General features: G+C 39.4%; 1 protein-coding gene across 1 annotated transcript in view; it reads left to right on the plus strand.

Annotated features, from left to right (window-relative positions):
- The window catches only part of MAPKAP1 (MAPK associated protein 1), a 161,329-nt gene that overhangs the window by 82,937 nt on the left and 62,747 nt on the right, over positions 1–15,645 (plus strand). Inside the window, exon 7 of the mRNA XM_065418804.1 lies at positions 5,093–5,202. Within this exon, the coding sequence (XP_065274876.1) occupies positions 5,093–5,202 (110 nt within the window). The remainder of the gene's footprint in view (positions 1–5,092; positions 5,203–15,645) is intronic.

Here is a 15,645-nt window from a genome sequence, read left to right on the forward strand (position 1 = left end):
TGATTCTGCTGCCATTTGGCTCCTAGATTAAATTTGGCATACAAGGCCTCTAGCCTGGAGCACGCTTTATTTTCCTGTTTAGTTCAAATTGCTTTGATCATTATGGATTCCCCCCCGCCCCCCCAAGTTACACTAGCTTTATACCTGAGAGATTCAGATTGGAAACAATCAAATCATATGACATCTTCCTTGTGGTGCACTTATGAATGCAATTCAGAGGTTATGGAAACTTACCCACAATAGTCCTATCCTCCGTTTTCATACCTGTACATATAACTTACAAAATGTATTTTATCACATATATAAAATGCAAATATATATAGGTTAACTTAAAGTATTCTCACAGTACGGCAATCAAACCCAAAAGCACACAAAAGTAACATGAGGCTTACTTTAGACCCACAAAAGCAAGGCATTTCAGAGGCAGAGCTAAAAATGTGGGCTGACACATTATTGTGCACTTTAATCTAAAAAGTTACCCATCTTAAGTTAAGGACAGTGCATCAACTGGGATTTTTAGCATACTTTGATTTCACACTCTTCAGATGGAAAACATTAGTCATCACCAGTCGTTTTCAACCATGTCAGTGATTTTCTGCGGAAAATTTGTAAGTGCTATAGATTCCACCTCAGAATAGAACAAAAGTTGTTTCCACATGAGAGAGAAACAGACAGTGCATGGAAAAGTTTGTGCTTAATGTTGACGACAGAAGCCTTTCCTCTTTTTTTTTTTTAAACGTTAATTTATTTACTTAAACTGAGCCCAAGACTAAGATACTATATAAATCCCCCGCTTCTTCCCCCCAAAATCAACATTCCAAGCTTTGAAGCTTTTGCCTTTTCTCTTGTTTTCATTTTCCTCTCCTGAACCTTGCCACCCTGGCTTCAGCGCTAAGGCTGTAAAGGAAGATGGAAAGCCAAGTTACCTCAGAATGATCACTATCATTAACATTCACGGGTGGTTCACTTATCATTCCTGACTGCACAGACATGGCAGCCGTTATGAAACGTCCACAGGTGTAGCACGATGATACATATTACATTGTGCCACAATGGATTTATGTATTCTGTAACAAAAGAAAAGTGTAATGAAAAAATACAGAAGGTAATCCTTTATTCCTCCACTGCACAATTTATCAGTAATGCCTGTGGATGATAAGTGCCAGGGATTTCCTTTGCTTGATTTAACCTTGTCACCCAGGTATGTTTTCGTAAAATGACAGAAAAATACAGGCTAAGGAATTTCTTTGACTCTGTTTTTTCTAAAGGTACTTTTAATTGATAGAATAGTCTCTCTTTGTCGGTCCGATGTTTTCTAGCAGCTAAAGATAAATGCATTCATTTAAAATAATGGTATCACACAACAGTGGGTTAGGTTAAAATGTATGTAATTTGAAAACCTGCTTAAACTTATGCTGGATAAGGTATAGCTTGTAATGAGGACACTTGATGTATGGTACCAATATAGGAAATGACTGAGAACCTGGCAAGTAACCCTTGAAATGTGTTTCCCACCACAGTAGCACCTCACTACTCTGGACTAATGAGAGGGAAGGTCAATATGGATTGGCAAAGTTTGCAGGCTACCGAGTGCTGGCGATAGGGATGAGCCCTGGCACCACCAGCCAAGTGTAAGTGATAGCACCGTTCCACAGCATTACAGAGTGCCAGGAGAAAGGGCAGGAGGTCTCATGCTTCTCTCTCCCTTTGGTGCATGGGAAACATGGCGTAACACACTGGCCTTGCCCCGAGATGACAGCAGAATCTCATTGTTCTGTGCCCAGATCTACTTTCAATGCAGATTAGTGGTTTTACTGTGTACTACCATGTGGTATTGAGATTCTGCTGTGTATTGTCAGAGAAGAGCAATGTTCTTCTTTTATTTAACTAAAACAAAGCAAGAAAATACTAGTAAGTCTGAACTCCGATTGGCATTTCAAACACCTTTGGCATTATTCCATAGCAAATATTCAAAAGTTTACAAATGTGGGGTGCACTTTACATTTCATTTCTCTTGCCAAGGTCTCACTTACTGAATAGCTCACTAAATATAGTAAAACATCGAGGTTTCTCTTTTTTTGCTTTGATCAGTAAAATAAACTTTTAAAGATTGTTCTGGGATGGGATCCAGCTTCTGAGGCAAAGAATGGCTGTGGTTCAGCCATGATTTAGTAAGAGAATGTTCAGTAAAATTAGTTGGACAGTTCTCAGGCCAGCTGCTCAATAGGAAAGGCTTGACCGAGTTAAAATGGACTGAAACACTAGCAGGATCAACAACAGCTTTTCCTTTTTAACGGCTGAAGTGACAAGAATTAAAAGTCTGTTTTCCATTTTGGGGAGTTCCAGAGACGCCTTAGCATTAGCAAACCCAAATTAAGTCATCAGTGCTCAGTTGCCATTGTTTGTTTCACTCCCAGCAGGCAGCTTGACTTATTCTTAGCTTAGATTGAAGGCCTTAGTTTGCTTATGAGAAAACACATTGAAAGCATTTTTTAAGTCCGCAAGGCTGGTCATGTTCCTGTTTGACCAAATTAGTTTTTGTTTTTATTTTGAACTTATTTTTCCTCATTTTTTTTAATGTTTTAGTTTGCCTGGAAGTTCTGTACTGTAGAATGTTCTATAAAGTATCTAGGAACAGCAGACCCCCTCATTCAGGACAGAGTTCTGTTCATCAGCCTTGATGCTTTAAAATGCTCTCCAGACTCCTCCTGGGACGTATCAGTAGCACACATCAGATAACTTGGAAATGTAAAAGAAACAAAGAGTTTCCATTACTAGAACTGTAGTGTTTTGACATGTACACTGCTTCCATATGCCAGCTTTTAACCAGAAAAACCACAAAGCTTTCCTCAGTAGATCAGTCAAGACTAGAGAAAACTATAAGGAACTCAAAGGATCTAACAGAACTAGATGAATGGGCTGCAGGATGGCACGTAAAATTTAGTGTGGACAACTGTAACGTGTATTGAAAGGAATAGTTTGAACTAGTCATGTGCATTGCAGGGTTCTGAATTTAGTGAAAACCCCTGCTCAGTGTGTGGCAGCAATCAAAAAAGCAAACAATGTCTGGCTGTTTTAAGACTGAAAATTGTATGATGTCATTATAGAAATGGGTTGTACTCCCTCATTTTGAGCACTGTGTTCACTTCTGATCACTCCGTCTCAAAAATATACAGCACAAATAGAAGGGTAACAAACAAACTTGAAGAGGCATGAAAAGAGGATAGATTGAAAAGATAGGAATGTTTAGTTTAGAGACGATAGTTCTATAAAATAATGAATGGTACAGAGAAGGTAAATGTATTGCTCCTGTTTACACTGTCTCATAACACCAGAACAAGGGGAAGGGGAAATGAAATTGGGAGGCAATTAAAAGGAAATAGTTTTACATAACACACAATTCTGAAACTCACTGCCACAGGGCTTCACTGAGGCCAAGAGCCTCGTAGGATTCAAAAGAGACTTAGACATTTTATATGGATAATGAGAACATTCACAGAAGCAATTTTTAAATTTTATCTAATGTATAATGGATATGAACCCACATGCTTCAGTGCATAAGCCATCAAATAACTGCCTTGATTTAGGAAGAACTTCCCCTAAATTGGTAGATTATCCCATAATTATCCACTGTAGGGTTTTTTGCTCCTCCTCTGCAGCATCTGGTACTGGCCACTGTCAGAGACAGGGTACTGGTCTAGATGGCCTGCTGATCTAATCTAATATGTTAATTTCTATGTAACGGCTATATTTCCCCACCTCCACCCCATGCTTGTAGGGTCATGTGGGAAAGGAAACAGTGGTTGGCCACATGTGTTATGTTTATTGTAAGACCAGTGTATGTGGATTCCAAAATTGAGGAACCTGTATCATTACAAACTTGTGCATGCTCACACCATTGTCGATAGCACTAATAGTGCAGCTGATGGTTGTGGTTGAGAAATAACATGTGACAAGAGCTCAAGTTGTCAGTGATCTTTCTAGGATATTTCCCAGCATGGGATAGGGCTGAGACAGTAATCTGAACTAAACTTCTTCCCAGAGTTAGGGTCATCCCATAACATTCAGTTTGGTCCTCTTTATAATGATGTAAGTGCATTGACTGGATTGTTGTTGACTGCCAGTTAGTTTTAAAATATTCCAGCCTGATACTGTTCATCTAGAATTTTGTTTCCTGATTAAAATATTGAAATAGCCACATAGAGAGTGAGAGAGCTCCACCTCCTCCTGTCTAAATTGCCTTGTGAAATACAATTTCTTCCTTACAGTGCAGCCCTTTCCCTGTGTGTGCCCAACATCTCTAAAATTTCCTTCAGTGACATCTGCTGACATGAACAGAGATTGACTGCAAGGTCCAATGGGCAAAATTTACTGACTGATCAGCCAGGCACCTCTCTTATTACACCATCATCTTCTCCACTTCACCAGTGGATGGCACTCTCAGTACCCCATTTGTCCATTTCTCCGATGACCATCTCGAGGTCAATTACCATACTTCGTCCCTGCACAAAATGCCTTCCTGAGCTGAGGGCCAGACCAACTAACCTGTTTTCATGATCATCTCTTCCAGATTTATGCCACAATGCTCACAAGAAACAAGTCAACAAAGCCATTCATTTTATTTAATATAATGCTGTGCCCTAGTTTTTCCCTCCTTACTATTTTGTTGCACCTTGACTGCATCCTGTATGAAAATGAGATTGCAGCTGTTTGGGGTAGGGGCCAGTTCTTCTTATGTATTCTGCAAAGCACCTAACACGCTTTACTAATAATGAGAAATAAAGGAGTTCTGCTGGTGTGTTTGCTCATTTTCCTTTTGTAAGGACAAACACAAAGTGATCTGAAATGAAGATGATAAATTAGGAAAACCCTTGCAGCATACCCTGAGCTTTGTCACTTTTCTCCTTTGTTGTCCCCAACTTGCTCATCAGAGCTTGCTTAGCTTCTCTCGTTGTGTCACAAGTATGCAAATCTTTCTGTTTAGTTCACTGGCATACCCAGTACATGTTTTGCTCACTACACTTATGTGCAGTGAGGATTGCAATAAACGGTCCTATGTTTTGTAATAATGAGGTGTGTGTGTGTCTTGCAGAAATGCTGCTCATGGATTCTCACTTATTCAGGTGGACAGTATGAAGGTCACCATGAAGGATATCTTACAAAAGGCCTTAAAGCGGAGGAAGGGATCACAGAGGGGTTCAGGTGGGATACATATTTTGCTCTCTGTAAAGAGATGTTTTGCCATAAGTAAACCCCCCCACCCCCACCCCCGGAAATCTGTTTTCTTGTGACTGTCATGCAAAATGCTAATTTTTGTTCAATTGGTATGGTGATTTTCAGCACAGCTCCAAAGCTGCTCTGTTCACAGGTGGGTACAGAAAGAAAGAAAGCTTTTCAGATACTACTGAAAAACGCTGACAGTGGGAGAATTGTATAATGTTTCCTGCAAAAGCCATATATTCAGTATCAGTAATGTTTGTTTATTATGACAAAGCCACTTGCATTAAACACCAGTCACTGATAGCCTGAAATGAACTGGAAACATGATTATGCCTTTGCTTGTTAGACTTCATATACTTTTCATTTATGTCAGAACCAGGTATTTAATGTGATTTAAAACAAATTCTAAAAAATACAGCAGATTATAACAGAATAATTGACTTCCTGCAATATTATCAAAATATTGTTGCCCTGACAAATAGCTTAGACATATTGACATTAAAACAGAAGAAAATATGTAATAATCTCACTTTATTGCAAAGCAATGCTTTTCATGATTATCAATATACATTCACATACATATTAGTAGAGATATTTTAAAAGTACAAGGCTGAGAAATCTGTCCAGCAAGAAATAATTAATGTGAGAAATTGCACTGAGTCTTGTCACGCCACAGAGAACTTTAATATAAACCTATCTATATACTAGGTAGAGATAAGAATCTTGTCTTTGTAAATGAATGAAACCTCCTTATATAACCCTTAGTTTTAAGTATGTGATAATAAAATAAACCCTTTTCTGTTTAGAAAAAATAGTTCGGTGCAGTTTTTTTAAACGCGTGTATAATCTATCATGGATTTAATTAGCTATCTTCAGATGAAAGCTGAAGTTTTAATAAAAGTTAGAAGAGATAACACAGTGAAGGACACGGATGAGCTGTCTCAAGGCCATATTCCAAGGGAACGATAAGAGCTGTAAAAAATGGCAGAGGAGAGCAATTGAAAATCTGATTCTCGTAAAAAAAGAGAGAGAGAGATGCTGGTAGGGGCGGTTGTAGATGAGACCTGCTAGCTTCTGCAAGCAATTTGGCCGCTTGCCAGGAGTCATTGTTCACCCTCAGCTGTGGCGGCTTGGTCCAGATGTGCCAACTGCACGTTTCTGCTTTTGCCAGCTGACTGCGCCGTTTGATAACCAGCTCTCTGGATGCCCATCACTGGCCGCAGAGATAGAATTAAATGATGATGATCTTCCCACAAGTTGGGAGAGGAAACAATGCATATAAATCTTGATTTCATCTCAGCGTGAGAAGTCTTTATCCATCATCACTCATAATGAACAAGTCGTTAGCCGCGATGAATGGTGTTCTGGGTTTTTTTTTCAAACATCTCTTTTGTTCACTTTTTGGGTGACTTTTATGTATTTCTTGGGGGTCAAATTTCTCTCCTGATAGGAGGATGGCTAGCTTAATCTTTCAGTTGCTATCCTATCTTGTGTATTAAATGCTGCTCTTCTTTCTGTTTGAAATCTGCTTTTTCTTTAATTCTGCTACTTATGTTCAGTAGTTGTAGAAAGGGAGTTTTTTTCCTTTAAGACTTTGATTCTGTTGTCATATCATCTCTGCACATAAACTGTTGTAAACCTTATACCTACTTAGTTGTATATATTGCAAAATAATATACTGTTCTGAAATAGGTATATTTAAATTTCTGAGGCTTGGGAAGTACATACGAAATAGTCTGTGCATTTTTTTAATAAATGTAACTTTTATCCATGTGACCGGCACACCTCCTCATCCAGTATGTTTGTTTATGTCAGCTGTCCTGTCTAAAATAGGCCCTGATTCTGGAAATACTTATGTACATGCTAAATTTTAATCACATAAATAGTCCAATTGACATCAATACAACTTAAAGTTAAGCATGTGCATAAGTATTTCCAGAATCAGAGCCTAGGATTGTAAACTTCATGAAGCAGATCCTCATTCTCTCTCTCGTATAGTGTTTGAGCTCCATAAATAAGCAAAATTATTTATTTTGATATATTTTTAACATGTCGTCATGTATCTATCCTGTGTTAAAATCACTATAATACAGAGTTACTTAGCTTAAGGTACTTTAATTAATATATATATATAATAAAAATATGGAATAATACCTTATAACTTATTTTTATATATACACCTCTACCCCGATATAATGCGACCCGATATAACACGAATTTGAATAGAACGCGGTAAAGCAGTGCTCCGGGGGGGCGGGGCTTTGCACTCCGGCGGATCAAAGCAAGTTCAATATAACGCGGTTTCACCTATAACATGGTAAGATTTTTTGGCTCCCGAGGACAGCGTTATATCGAGGTAGAGGTGTATCATTGTTGTACTTCCATCCCTGCACAACACTGCAACTCATCAGCTGACAGATTTCTCTTTGTTGCCTATATAGTCTTTGAAATAGCTTTGTATTGGAAAATATCAGCCATGTTCTCTGACTGAGTCTCTTGCACTTCCCACTTGATCAGAAACAAGTCATTTGTGGTCACTGTGCTGTTATTAGCAAAAAGGAAGGAGAAGGCAGCTAAGATTACATGACAGTAGAACTCAGAAGGCTTTTGGGATCGACTAAAATGCAGTAGAGAGAGATTTAGAATTCGCTCTTTCTTTCACACCAGGTTTTTCAGTTTGAGTGAATGTAGCTCTGATATTTTCTCTTGGAGACACAGAATAAATGGAATTTAAGCTCATAAACTATCAACACAGTAAGAGCCTGTGTATATATGTGTGTGTTCATTCTTAAAGACTAGATTGTGATGTCTCAGTTTTCAGTAAAAGTTGGTGATAGAATTTAATTTAGGAAAAGAATATCCCCTCTGGTTCAACAAACAGCTCCTTTCAATTTAATCTCTTATTTTAAAAAGATTTTTACTTTTTGAAATATTGCCATGAAAATTTATCTAAAACTTTGATTTATAGTATTGCAATTGTTTCATAAAACTGGAACTCCTGGTGAACTTTTCTTTGTTTTCTGTTTGCATACAGACCTACAGTGCAGTCTTCATAGGATAGTGTACTCAGTTTATCAATTTAATGCTAAGGCTTAACTCATTTTTAAGTTCCTTATAAAAAGTTTCTCTGTAACTTTTTATCTCATTACTGACTTGCATGACATTTCAAATCATCCTGCATTTGTGAAAAGGTGGAAAGTTTGGTGGCATCTTTCAGGTGTGGGAGAGATTGTTGAACGGTTGTAATGTGACCACGGAGTGGACATTCCAATGACCGCAGAGTTAAGTACAGTCCCTGAATTAGTTTTCTGTGATTTTTTTGTTTTGTTTTGTTTCTCTTGGTAATTTGAAGAATACTTTTATTACCCATTTAGTACAAATATTCCTGGATTTTGCTAGCTGTAGTTATTAATCTGTAATGTGCAGGTGGGCGGTGGGGTTTAATGCATTAGTTCATGAAAATCTCTCTGCCTAGGTCACCTCTGTGAATCAATGACCTTCTGAGCTGCTCTATTTTTGACTTTTGTTTAAAAATACCATTACCAGCCTTGTCACTACCAACCTTTACCAACCTCATGAAGCATGAGGTTGATAATGACAGATAGAGTTTGTAGTGACAAATGGTAGCTCAGATTTCAGCTTTATGAAAGTTCTATTTTAATATATGCACTGATATTAACACAGAAGTATATGTTAGATGAATCACATCTATAAAAATGTTATGAACACATTTATTTCAAATTACATTTGCTAATGAGACTAAAGCTGAATAAGACTTTGGCCTCCAATTTAATTGTGAGATATTTTAGTGTATGAAAACATGGGTCAATAAATGGATATATATGTGGGTAATGACCTTTATTTCATGGAAAATAATCTGAAAGAAATGGAAAAACATTTTAATTATATTGGAATAGATCTTTCTAAAATCTGTCATTCATCAAAATGTAGCTGTTATGAAAATACTTGCATGAGAAGACAAAGTATGGTGACTAAATGGTGGCCTTTCTAAAGTTCTTTATAAAAATGTGCTTTTAGTAAAAGAAATAAAAGCTGTGTGTAGTCTTTTCAGAGAAGGTGATAGCTTCTAACCACAATAAAACTAGTAAAAATGCATACATTGACTCCGTTTATGGGTTTATTTTAAAAGAAGAAAAAACAAGCTGTTTTTCACTTTTGATTTATTTTATAGCACCCAATGTGCTAGGCATTTGACAAAACAAAGGACTAGCCCCTAACCCAAAGATGTTGCAGGCTAATCAGAATGTGCACTTTTGTCTTACTAAATGAAGGTATTGACAAATTTAATAGTAAACAAAAACTCAGGCCTGTTTGAGAGACACAACCCAGGTAATACGGATTTAGGGCTTCAACTGTGTCTGTCACATCTCTGTATGCCTCTCGTTCATTTCATCACGTTAGGCTGTTCTGGGCCTTGTTGTTAGAGAAAGTTGTTACTGAAGAATCACAAAGCACCCAGTAGGATTTCCTTAATATTTTTCATTTAAGCATAGAGGGAAAACACCAAAGAATTTAGAGATCAAAACAGCCACCTGTCCAGTTTAGAAACCAGCACAACCCTTCCCTCCAGTCTCGAGTTTCTCATGTACACAGCTCTTTCTCTAGATTGATTTAAACATAGGTCCAGGCCTAGAACAATAGTTGAAAACTTTTGCTCCTTAACATGGTTCTAGTTCAGTGTTGCCCAGACTTTTCCTGTTGTGCTCCCCCCTTACCAGTAATGGAATCTATGTACACCCCCCGTCCCCCATTACTGCACAATTGGCTCAGCAGAGGAACTTGGGCTGAAGGTAGAGATGAGGACTGAACTGGAGATGGGGTGGAGCTGGCCTGTGGGCAGAGAGGGAATGAGAGCAGAGCTGGACTGGGGGTGGAGCAGGGTTGGGGCTGGTGGCAGAGTTGGGCTGGGTGGTGCTCCCTCCCCACTCCCTTTGGGGGCTGGCCCAGGCCCTGCCATGCGCCCTGGGCACGCCCTACAGTTTGGGGACCACTGATCTAGTTTATTTTTCAGCCAGGTAGCTAAGTGCTGGTCTACGCATAAACTTGCAGTGGAATAACTAACTCCATTTTAATTCACCGATTTTAACAAAATTGAGATGGGACATTTTTATTTCAAAATAAGTGTCCACACACAGATTTGCACCAAAATAGCAGAAGGTTTGAATAAAAACAGATTTAATTATTTCAGTTCAAGTTTGTGTGTAGACCATTCCGAAGATTAATTGAAAAACTGTATTGATTTTTTTCCAGCTTACTTAGCTGACTACAGAAAAATTCACTTAATCCGAATATATAAGATGAAAAGTAAATTACTAAGCAGTGTTTTAAAACACCGAAAAGTATTTCAAAATCTCCACTGATATGATTTGGGTAGGTTTGTAATTCCTGTAGAGCTGCCGTTTTAATGGTGCATCCAAGGGGAGAGCGTAATTTATTTGGACTTTCAGGTAAATTTATTTGGAATAAAGAAACTAAGCAGTCATGTGGTAGGAGGCAAAGTGCATTCATGAATCAGAAACTGCGTAGGAGACAGAACACTTAATTAGGAATAAATTATCAATTTTCATCATGGCCGAGGGTTAACTTTGGGGTGCCACAATGTTCCACAGCTGCACTGGTGTTTATTATATCTAGTCATGATCTGAAAAAGTGAGTGAGCAGTGAAGTGGCAAAATTAGCAGATGACACAAAATTATTTAGTCAGGTCAAGACTGGAGAAGACTGAGGAACCTCAGAGGAACCTAACCAAGCTAGCTGAATAGATGACATGGTGGCAGGTGAAATTCAATGTTGACAAATACAAACTAATGCTCATAGAAAAGGATTATTTGAACTACTGATATACCTTACCAGAGTCTAAACTATATAGGCTCAGGAAAACAACTGTGGCGTCCTTATAGGCAGCTCAGTGAAGACTTTTGCTGAATATGCAGCAGTAGTCAAAAAAGCAAACAAAAAGGTAAGATGCAAAGAATGGGATGGAAAATAAATATGGAAAAATTATAATAGTAGTATAGAAGTCAGTGTTATGCATTCACCTGGAATACTCTCTTAAATTGTGGTCACCCCATCTGAAAAAAAGATAGAACAGGTATAGAGGACAATTTGACACACAGTGAGCCAGATTAGGGCAAGAAATAGCTCTTCTATCAAGAAAGCTTGAAAAGATGGAGCTGGTGTACTTTCTAGTACAGATAAGTAAGTGAGGTAGGATAGACATATGCAAAATAGTGACTTGTCTGGAGAAGGTATATCGAGAACTTCTGTTCACCCTGTGTCCTAACAAGATCGAAGGAGCATTTATTGAAAGTGAAGGGTGGCAAATTCAGAACTGATAAAAGGAAATGCTTTTTCAGAGTGCATGACTAGCCTGTGACACTCATTGCCACAAGACATCATTGAGGCCAAGAACGAAGCAGGATTCAGTAAACTGTTGGAGATTTATTTGGATAACAAGATTATCCAGAATTACAATAGTAAAGAATAAATAATTTTGAAGAGATTTAAATTAAACCCTCATGTTTCAGGGCATAAAACAACCTCTGAGAGTTCTACACAGCCAAAAAAGATGTTCTTAATTTGTGTTAAAATAGCAATGAAGAAAGGGGAAATCAGTCTTTAATGTAACTCTGTAGGCTTTAACTCAAGCTGCTAAGCCAAAATGCTGTGTCTTCATTGCTATTTTGGCTCTGGTTGACTTAACACACCTTTTTTTTAAGCAGTGTAGAGAGACACTGTTGGGGGTTGGGAAGAATCATAGAATGGTAGGACTAGACGGGACCTCGAGAAGTCTTCTAGTCCAGTCCCCTGCACTCGTGGCAGGACTAAGTATTATCTAGACCATCCCTGACAGGTGTTTGTCTAACCTGCTCCTAAAAATCTCCAATGATGGAGATTCCACAACCTCCCTAGGCAATTTATAATAGGGTTTAGCTACCCTGACAGGAAGCTTTTCCTAAACCAAAAGAAAAAAAAGAGAGAAAACAAACTTGCCTAAAAAGAGCTATCAAAAACTCCTGGCATTCCCTGTATGTCTGGCTGCTGCTCTGGTCTTTGTGACATGACAGAAGTCAGTGGGCTGACAATATATCTTCTTCCTTATCAATTTTTTAAACATTTAAATATATATGAATTATTTTAAAATCCCTTATGTTATATATAATGTAGTGATTGAACATTATTTATATTTCTTTGCAGTTTTCCTTTCTAAGTTAAGTTGTTACATGATTTGTGCCTTAAAAGCATGTGCTCTGTTGATTTGTGTTAAATATTAATTATTGAATATATTAGGTTTCAGTGGTAGCCGTGTTAGTCTGTATCAGCAAAAAACTGAGGAGTCCTTGTGGCACCTTAGAGACTAAAACATTTATTTGGGCATAAGCTTTCGTGGGCTAGAACCCACTTCATCGGATGCATGAAGTAAAAGATACAGGACCAGGTATAAATACTGAAGTGGGTTCTAGCCCACAAAAGCTTATGCGCAAATAAATTTTAGTCTCTAAGGTGCCACAAGGACTCATCAGGTTTTTTTTGTTTTTTTTTTAATATATTAGATGAGGCATGAGTGGAAAACAATCCTGTGTGAGAGAGAATTTTGAATTAATGCCTCTTAATTTTTTTTCATAAAGAACAAACTTCTACTGAAGTGGTGGTGCAACAGCATCATGCACAACAGTTCCACAAAGCACTGCAGTAGGGGGCTAATGGGAATACTGTATCATTTTTTTGCCACTTGCCCAAACAACAAACTGGAAGAAGTTTGTGAGTGTTAGCAAGTTGGGGAAAAGTCTGTAACAAACAGTCTGTGTCACATAATAGAGAAGATAAATCTACAGAGGAAATTGTTCAGGCAGATGTGTAATTAGTTGAAGTCAGCCTGGATAAATCAGGCTATGAACTGCCTATGCAAGATATGTTAGTCTGCATCCCTTTCTCTAAGCTGGTTTCATTGTACTTAAAGCGAACTGTTCTTTTAGCTTAGTGAGGAAGAATCAAATGCAGTCGCATAACCTGACTCTGATTGTAATGGATTCCCTGATGTACACTCATAAAATAGAAAATGTAATTGATGTTTTCTTATGGTAATGAAAAATAACTAAGTAGAATACTTTATCTTCAATTTATTTAATGTATTGCATACTCAGCAGCATGTTTTGCAGATACATTTTCACATGAGAGCTAGAGATAAAATATTCTTGGTTGAGGGGGTTTGGTTATTGAATGAGGTCCTAGAGGAGGTCAGTCTAATCCAGGGTTGGACCCACCTTTAGGGGAATTAGAAAAACTCTCCTATTTAAGAAAGCATTCCCATAGTAACCTGAAAGATAGAGGAAGGCAATGAAGAGAATTAGATCACATTCCAAACAAAGCTCCTATAGCAAGGAAGAGAGAAGAGCTGAAGACTCCATTAAATTCAGTAGGCACGTCCTGTGCATATCTAATTTGCCTAGGCAGTGTTTAGGTACTGTGTTGATGGTACTGTAGACGAGTGGTTTTCAAACTTTTTTTCTGGCGACCCAGTTGAAGAAAATTGCTGATGTCCACAACGCAACAGAACTGGGGATGAGGGGTTTTGGGTGTGGGAGGGGCTCAGGGCTGGGGCAGAGGGTTGGGGTGCGGGAGGTGGTCAGGACTCTTGACTGGGGTGGGGCCAGGGATGAGGGGTTTGATGTGCAGGAGGGGGCTCCAGGTTTGGGGGGGACTCAGGGCTGGGCCACAGGATTGGGACTTACCTTGAGTGGCTCCTGGTCAGCATCACAGCCGGGGTGCAGAGGCAGGCTTCATGCCTGTCCTGGCCCCGAGGACCGTGCTGTGCCCTGGAAGCGGCCAGGAGCAGGTCCAGCTCCTAGGCGGGAGGTGCGCAAGCAGCTCCACGCAGCTCTGGCGCGCGCACACAGACACAGACACACAGACAGACACACACACCACCCAGCTCCCATTGGCCAGGAGTTTGGAGCTGGTGCTCGGGGCAGGGACAGCGCATGGAGCCCCGTGGCACCCCCACTCCCGCCTAGGAGCCAGACGTGCTGCTGGCCACTTCCGGGGCACAGCGCAGTGTCAGAAGAGGTAGGGACTAGCCTGCCTTAGCCAGACAGCACTGCCGAGGGGGCTTTTAACGGCCCGGTCAGTGGTGCTGACCATAGCCGCCACGACCCAGTGCCTGACATTCCACGACCCAGTTCTGGGTCACGACCCACCGTTTGAAAACAACTGCTATAGAAAACGCTAATACAGGTATATACATCCAGGACTACTGTGTATGTGTTTGCTGTATTCAGAGCTCCTTGAAAGCTGCTTCCAGAAACATACATATTAGAGCAGTTAATGGATTAAATATCAGTTTAGTGATAAAAGCCAGTTTAATGACTCTTGTTGCATTTTGCTGGGATGAAACCAAGACCATGATGGCCTTTTGTTTTTCCTGTATAAGGCTCTGTTACTGTGGTGGATATGGGGATCTTTGCGAGTTTGGATATATGCAATAAGTTATGATCCTTGAGAAACGTTTGAAGGTGAGTTTTACTCATTGGAAGTCAACGGGAATTTTACCATTGACTTCAAATGGGAGCAAATTTAGTCCAGCACTGAGTGGTTTTGCTCCAAAAAAGGGGTGAAAGAAATATAAATTATCCTCACTTAATAATTAATATACCATTATCTTTGTAAATGTTGATTGCCTTAAAAAATCAGCTTAGCAGTTGTTGCAAATCAGCCTGCTGCTTATTTCTATTGAACTTACTTAACACTCCTTTACGGTATGTCTACACTGCAATTAAATACCTGTGGCTGGCCTATACCAGCTGACTCAGGCTCGTGCTAGAGGGCTGTTCAATGTCTGCACTGCAGTTAGGGTTCTAACTTCATTTGCAGAATATATGCATAGGTGAACTTTGCTAATATACAACTCAGAAGCATTAGCCACTGTTTGATGTTCTTTACCAAGTGATGGAGAGAAATCTGTAATCTGCTGCTACTTTGGGTGGCGTACTCTTTACAGGAACAGTTCATCTAATACAATGAAGCCCTTAATTAGTAACTCTGAGCAGATGAATGATGAAAAGGAAGAAGTGGAAATGAATTGGGTTTGACGAGAAGGCTCCACTTGGAATGATAGGATTGTTCAGTGTCCGTTGTTTGGAACTGTTGGTGACTCTGCTGAGTCTTCCTACAAGGCTGCTAAGTGGCAATGGCGACCTTCTGAGATATCTGAGGCCTTGGCTACACTTGCGAGTTACAGCGCTGTAAAGCCGCCCACAGCGCTGTAACTCACTGACTGGCTACACTGGCAGGGCACTTACGGCGCTGTATCTCCGTGGGTACACCGCTGCAGGTACTCCACCTCCCCGAGAAGCATAAGAGATACAGCGGAGTGGCTACGACTCTCCCCTGTGAGTGTGTACCAGG

This window comes from Emys orbicularis, chromosome 18 (assembly GCF_028017835.1).
Source record: "Emys orbicularis isolate rEmyOrb1 chromosome 18, rEmyOrb1.hap1, whole genome shotgun sequence".
Lineage (NCBI taxonomy): Eukaryota > Metazoa > Chordata > Testudines > Emydidae > Emys > Emys orbicularis.